A 7,844-nucleotide genomic window follows, 5' to 3' on the forward strand; every position below is an offset into this window, starting at 1 on the left:
CACAGAATTGTCTAGAATGTCATTATGCTGTAGCGTTAATATTTCCCTTCACTGGAACTAAGGGCCCTAGCCCGAACCATGAATAACAGCCCCAGACCATTATTCCTCTTCCACCAAACTTTACAGTTGGCAGTATGCATGGGGTAGGTAGTGTTCTCCTGGCATCCACCAAACCCAGATTAGTCCGTCGAACTGACAGATGGTGAAGCGTGATGTATTACTCCAGAGAATGCGTTTCCACTGCACCAGAGTCAAATAACGGTGAGCTTTACACCACTCCAGGTGACACTTGGCATTGCGCATTTTAATCTTAGGCTTGTGTGCAGCTGCTTGGCCATGGAAACCCATTTCATGATGCTCCCGACGAACAGTTTGTGTACTGATGTTGCTTCCAGAGGTAGTTTGTAACTCGGTAGTGAGTGTTGCAACCGAATGCAGATGACTTTTAAGCCCAATGCAATTCAGCACTCGCTGGTACCGTTCTGTGAGCTTGTGTGGCCTACCACTTTGTGCTTGAGCCTTTGTTGCTCCTAGATGTTTCCACTTCACAATAACAGCACTTACAGTTGACCAGGGCAGCTCTATGGAGATTGCATGTCTGTGTGCTTGATTGTATACACCTGCCAGCAACGGGTGTGGCTGAAATAGCCCTATCCACTAATTTGAAAAGGTGTCAACATACTTTTGTGTGTATATATAGCGAATGTAGGCCTGATGAGGGTAGTCAGTCTTCAGAGGGTAGTCAGTCTTCACCGCTGTCTCGGTTGGTGGTCCACACAGATCTCCATCTCTTCCTAACATAAATATTTACCTCAAATATTTGCATTTACCGTTTCATTCCTTTCATCTCGGAGACAGTAGATTCAGAGGGGTTGATAGTGTTACGGAGGAGTGCAAGCAAAGCCCAGAGTGATAGCTCTGTGCCACCTCTCTCTCTCTATGTGTGTCTGCGTGTGCCTCTCGCTTTCATCACACAGCAATAAAAGTTAATAGCTGTTTTGAACTACCTCTCATGAATGCCATGTCTCCATCTCCTGTTCCCTCTCTTTCTCTTATTTCACTCTCCATGTCTCTCTCTCTCTTATTTCACTCTCCATGTCTCTCTCTCTCTTATTTCACTCTCCATGTCTCTCTCTCTCTCTATCTCTATATCTATATATCTATATATCTCTATATCTCTATATCTATATATCTATATATCTATATATCTATATATCTATATATCTATATATCTATATATATCTATATATATCTATATATATCTATATATATCTATATATATATATATATATATATATATATCTATATATCTATATATCTATATATCTATATATCTATATATCTATATATCTATATATCTATATATATATATATCTATATATATATATATATATATATATATATATTGAGTGTTAAGTTTTAGTTAAACTTCAGTTCAGTTAAAGGTGAACAGTAGAAAGTGAAGAGAATGACAGACAGAGAAATGCTTGCAAATGACAAATTTAACAGACCAAAACACTACAGGTGTTAACATTTTAAGTTCACAGATGTCTCTCCTTTCCAGAGTTCATCTCATCTCCCCCTCCACCCTGTGTGTCCCCCTCTCCCTGCCTCCTTGCCGCTTGCCTTCCCTAGCACAAAGGGTTCATATTAAAGGCTCATGTTCACGCCGACACCGTTTTTTTCTGTTGCAGGGATGGAACAAGTCACAATGAGCGACCGGTTCGACTGCGACAACTGCAAGGAGTCCCTATATGGACGCAAGTACATCCAGGCAGATGGGGGAGAGGGGGACAACCCCTACTGCATCCCCTGTTACGACAGCCTGTTCGCCAACACCTGCGACGAGTGCAAGGAGCTCATCGGCCATGATGCCAGGGTAAGACTTTTGATGGATCCACTAGTGGGTTATGTTCATTAGGGCATGCAATACTTGTTGAGTCATTTCAACACTGCAAACTGTTGTTACACGGTAATGAGTGGTAGTTGGTAGTTCTTGTTAATTATGCATCCTGTAGGCTAAAGGGGGCAGTTGTCTTTCATGGTATGAATGTGGCAGTGCAAGGATTAGGCTAATTTAACATGCCATTACAGATGGTTTCCAACCAAGCTCAACTAGCCAGCCATGCCGTGTCAGACCATGACATGTTGTGTGAGGAAAATGTCTCCTTGTTCTCCACAATGAATGCAGTTGTAATATTTCCTTAATGGAAAACAAACACATGAAGCTATTTATTTGCGACAGTAACAGGAGGGAGTGGATGGGATAAGCGATGTGGGTGGGTGTGTGTTCTCCCAGCCACTCTCACAGCTCGGGGATTCGACCTGCCGCCCCAGGAGTTTTCCTGGTACTTGCCGTGTCAGGATGACCTGGGAGTCACCAGTTTGTTTTCATTACAGACCCGGAACACTTTAAATTAGATGTATAATGCACTTTTTTTGTTGTTGATAATTTACAATACTTGACCATGGTGGTCCCAGTAGTTCACTGGTCATTTGAAACGGGGTCACCAATGCAATTGTATCCAATGTACATGTGTAGCCAATCACTTCTACATTACACCTTCCATTACATCGTGTGGCCTACATTGCACTCCTTTCCAGGGAGTCCTAGGAATTTGTGTGTATAAATTGTCTTGGATGGAAGAAAAGAATGACCATAACCTACTAATCTTGCAAATGTAACCGGTATTTTGACCTGCTCCCAACTACTCCAAACACGACGAAGCACAGGGTCGGCATCAGTGCAGCGACCCCTGGAGCAGTCTAGGAGTGAAGTGGCTTGCTCAATGGCACAACGGTAGTGGATGGGTAGCTATGATTCTGATCTCTACTTTTGCCCTTGTTGTATCTCCAGGAGCTGTTCTACGAGAACAGGCACTACCACGAGCACTGTTTCCGTTGTTTCCGCTGTGACCGCTCGCTGGCGGACGAGCCCTTCACCAGCCAGGAGGAGGCGCTGCTGTGCAACGACTGCTACTGCAACGAGTTCTCATCCAAGTGTGTGGCCTGCGACAAGACAGTCATGCCAGGTACTGGGGGGGTGGGGTGTAATGAAATGAATGGAGCCCATCCTCTGATTTTTAGTGACACCAGCCTCCACTGACATGAAAACACTCCTAGCATATATATTTAACATAGGCTACACATACTGTACACTACGTGACACAAGACTGTAATCATGATCTCCCCCACGTCCCTGGAAATTGTTTGTCCTTGCGTCACCCAGGCACTGTTCATAATTTGTGCAGCTGAGTGTTTAAGATGGTCTGAAGATATAGGATATTGAACATGAAAAGCACAAAGAGGCTTTGTCGTAAAGCTTGAGATGTTGTCAAGGATTTTTCTCTACAAAACATTTGCACCTAGCCAGAGAAAGAGATACAGAGGAAGCGAGAATGTCAGAGAGACAAAAGAGAGAGAAGAAAGAGTTAGCGCGGCCGGGGCAGAATGTGACAGAGTAATTGCCAGTTTGCCTTACTTGCTGTCTCTGAGCCAAATCCCCGTGCCTTGGAGAGTGGCCAAGTGTCTGATGATAACGAGATAAGCCCGTAAACTATTTCGGCACCACTGTATCAGCCAAAACGGGGGGAAAAAAATCGTAAAACAGCAAATGATTCCAGGAAGAGTGTGGTGGAGGTGGTGTACCTTCTTTTTTTTTTTTTTTTTTTTGATACTTCTCTTTTAGTTTAGACAAAAATTCCCTTCACTGTATTCAGTATGCGTTGATGGTGTTGGATGGTGTCAGTAGAGATGTCAGATAGCTAACTGTGAAGAGAGCTTGGAAAATAATGACATGTTTTAGTGCCAACCAGATTGGGTATAGTGTCATATTATTCCATCACACTTTATTTGGGCAAATAATTTTTCTTTCATGAGTTGGACAAGAGGGATTTACTCCAGACACCCTAACAGGCCCTCATCCCCGTCATTCGCAGGAGAACGAGGCTGAGGTAGGACGGAAGGAGATCGGGGTGCCTTGCGAGGATCCGGCGACGTGTGGCTAATCTGCCTTTGCCATCGTTGCAATTGGCCAACGTACAATCGCTGGATAATAAAGTGGACGAACTAAAAGCACGTATATCCTACCAACGGGACGTTAAACTGTAATATCGTATGTTTCAGAGTCGTGGCTGAACGTCGACCTCTTCTTGAACTGCACTGTTGGTTAAGGGCTTGTCAGTAAGCATTTCACGGTAAATTCGACACTTGTATTCGGCGCATGTGACAAATAAAGTTTGATTTGATTAACATACAGCTGGCGGGTTATACACTGTATCGGCAGCAGCCTCTGGTAAGACACCCTAGTCATAGACTGTTCTCGCATGGGGGAGGAGGTGTGATGGTGCTTTGCTGGTGAAACTGTCAGTGATTTAATTAGAATTCAAGGCACCAGTATGAACCAGTATTGCTGAACCAGTATGGCTACCACAGCGTTCTGCAGCAATACGCCAACCCAATATGGTTTGCGCTTAGTGGGGCTATAATTTGTTTTTCAACAGGACAATGACCCAACACACCTCAAAGCTGTGTAAGGGCTTTTTGACCAAGAAGGAGAGTGATTGAGTGCTGCATCAGATGACCTGGCCTCAACAATCACCCGACCTCAACCCAATTGAGATGGTTTGGGATGAGTTGGACCGTGAGTGAAGGAAAAGCAGCCAACAAGTGCTCAGCATATGTGGGAACTACAATGTAGAAAATATTAAAAAATAAGAACCCTTGAATGAGTAGGTGTGTCCAAACTTTTGACTGGTGCTGTAGATGATCTACAGATAGTCATACTATCGACAAAGTATCTTTAGCATCTAGTTTTAGAATAAGGGTTGGGGTTAGTGGATTGTTTTTTGAAATGTTGATGACAGTTATTGAACATCTACTGAACATCTACAAACCATATACTGTAATTGGGAGTTGGGACTATCCAAATAAAGTGTTAGCTATTATTCTGATATTGTGCTGCCGCTAGCGGCTTCTTGCCTAGGGTGTAGTTTTGCACTGTCAAACTTCACTTGGTAAAGCTCAGGTGTCATTTTTCTTAGAACGCCATACCAAACTTAAATCACCTCAAGAATATCCCCTAAGCCTTTCCAATGGAATCCTGGAATCCTCAGAAGCACTCTGTCGCTTAGACGGATCTGATAGAACAAGACCTGGGTTCAAATACTATTTGAAATCTTTCACAAACTTTGAGCATTCGCTTTAGCCAGCCTGCTGTACCAGGTGGGCGGGGTTTGCAACTGTTGGACTTTTCTATTGGTTCCATTGCAACAGGCAAGTTCAATCAAGCACAGCTTTAAGTATTTGACATTGTTTCAAAAAGTATTTGAGCCCAGGTCTGGATTGAGCTACAGTAATGTCGGTTGCCAGGGATATTCAGCCAAGCGGTGAAGTGTTGTGCACTCTTGACGGGGCTTTTTGTTTTTGTTCTCACTCAATTTTCCCTTCAACAAAATATTTCCTCAACAGTGGGACATTCTGTTGCTATTATCGCTGTCAACTGCCATTCATCTTCTGACTTGGACCTTCTTTTTCGTAAAAAAAAAAAAAGAAGCTTTTTACTTCAATATTGTCTTCTACCAAATAAATATCTCCTTCTTTCTCATTTCATTTTTCTCTCCTCTCTCTCTGCACTCCCAGGCACGAGGAAGTTGGAGTATGGTGGCTCCACATGGCACGAGGGATGTTTCATCTGCCACAGCTGTGAGCAGCCCATCGGCTCCAAGTCCTTCATCCCAGACAAGGATGAACACTACTGTGTGTCCTGCTATGAGGACAAGTTCGCCCCGCGCTGCACCCGCTGCAAAAAGGTCCGTGTGAACATTTCCCCCAAATTCCCTCTTTTTATTCCCTGCTTATTCCCTATTTCCTGATTCTGGGAATCAAAGGGGTTAAGGAGTTGTGTGGCAAAAGCCTTAACAGAGGGTATCAATTCTGTATTATTATGAAACATTTTTATCACATCTATTGAGTGTATTCCATTCTATCATCTTGACTTGTGGTCTTTGATTAACTATGATGACCTTTGACCCTCTCTTCCCTCCAGGCCCTGGCTAAAGGGGGCGTGACGTATCGGGATGAGCCATGGCACAAGGAGTGCTTTGTGTGTGCGGGCTGCAAGGTGCAGCTGGCAGGGCAGCACTTCACCTCGCGCGAAGACAACCCCTACTGCATCAAGTGCTTCGGCAGCCTATACTCCAAGAAGTGTGAGGCCTGCAGCAAGCCTATCACAGGTAGGGTCAAAGGTCATAGACAGCTATTATGACCCAGTAGCAGGGGACAGTTGAGACAGGCTGCTATAGACATGTATTTTTTTTCCTGAGGATCCAGGTTTACTGAGTAATTGTTGGCCATGTTCCAGACTGCCTACATAGCAGTCGTGCACCAAATCTCAAAAGGGATGGATAACATGGCATTCAATCATTGGTTATTTTTACTCGTGGCTACTGCATTGCAGATCATCTGGAACGCGGCCATTGATTACACATGTTTATGTATGGGAGGCGACCTCAGTGGCTACTTGCTGTTTTGTTAAATAACTATTTCAATGTTGAAAATAACACCTTCCTGTCTTGTCCAGGTTTCGGCGGAGGGAAGTACATCTCGTTTGAGGAGCGCCAGTGGCACCAGCCCTGCTTCACCTGCACAGAGTGCTCCGTCTCTCTGGTGGGGGCGGGCTTCTTCCCCAATGGAGACCAGATCCTGTGTCGCGACTGCAACACCAATAGCAATCTATAGACCACACACAGACACCGTATCGCCCCTCTCCTCACACACGCCCACCTAGGTCAACCCCAGGGCCCCCCCCCCCCCCCCCCCCCCATCACTGCCAAGGTTGTTAACACAGACCCACAGACTGCCTCTCAGGTCATGCCAACACACACAACTTGCTCACTAGACCACAGCTCGATCCCTCATCCTCCCCCAGAGCTTTCTGCTGCTTGCTGTCAAACACCAGAGCGACGCATCAGGCTACTGAAGCACAGACTAAGGTTGATATAACTTGCCAGAGGCACGTTTTGATTGTTGTCTTTGCCAAATAGACCTACTTTATCTTCACCTGTATGTACGAGTGACTTTCAGGTCCGATTATGTTTGGTTTAACAGAGGGGGGGGGGGGGGGGGAGTCTTATCTTCGGACAGAACTGAACCGTTATGAACGATTAACTGATTAGTGGTGTCATTTGATGGGTTGCCAATGATCTACCAACCAAAAGAATGATCTACCAACCAAAAGAATGACCTACCAACCAAAAAAATGACCTACCAAAGAAATGTAATATCTGCCATCAAAGAATGAACTGGTATGGGGGAAAACCATGGATCTGAATTGAATTCCACGATCACTACTCCAATATGCTGTATTAGAGGCTATAGCATTTGAATATGTGAGGATAACATTGACCAACATGCAAATTGTCCATCGAACATTGGTCGAAATCATACTATTTTGATGTAGTTGCGATCTAGACTGGAGGGGAGATCCACTCCAAGGCTTTCCTTCTCCACAATAAGTTGTGACTATGTGGAAAAAATGTTATGTGCCTTTAAAAAAAAATCCCTTACTTTATATAGTATGTATTATCAAACCAAAGAAAAGAAAAATGCTTACAGCTATGCGTACTTTTTTTGCTAGATTTTTTTTGTATGAACGCATCACCACTAATCTATGAAAGCAACACTTTGTAAAGCAGCCACAGAACCCTGATATTTACTCAATTTGTAAATATGTTATGCAAGTCAAATATGTTTGAGTGATTCAATGCTGATAATTGCAGTTTTGTGCATATGACTGTTCTCCTGTGTCAATTCGGGTTTCGAAGCAGTATTTGCTGTCATGCTTT

General features: G+C 43.9%; 1 protein-coding gene across 1 annotated transcript in view; it reads left to right on the forward strand.

Annotated features, from left to right (window-relative positions):
• Positions 1-7,119, forward strand: part of LOC129857706 (four and a half LIM domains protein 3-like) — a 42,738-nt gene extending 35,619 nt beyond the window's left edge. Inside the window, exons 2-6 of the mRNA XM_055926208.1 lie at positions 1,695-1,879; positions 2,858-3,032; positions 5,641-5,810; positions 6,047-6,233; positions 6,581-7,119. Of these exons, the coding sequence (XP_055782183.1) occupies positions 1,695-1,879; positions 2,858-3,032; positions 5,641-5,810; positions 6,047-6,233; positions 6,581-6,738 (875 nt within the window). The 3' untranslated portion in view covers positions 6,739-7,119. The remainder of the gene's footprint in view (positions 1-1,694; positions 1,880-2,857; positions 3,033-5,640; positions 5,811-6,046; positions 6,234-6,580) is intronic.
• Positions 7,120-7,844: the final 725 nt, after the last annotated feature.

Source organism: Salvelinus fontinalis, chromosome 6 (genome assembly GCF_029448725.1).
Source record: "Salvelinus fontinalis isolate EN_2023a chromosome 6, ASM2944872v1, whole genome shotgun sequence".
Lineage (NCBI taxonomy): Eukaryota > Metazoa > Chordata > Actinopteri > Salmoniformes > Salmonidae > Salvelinus > Salvelinus fontinalis.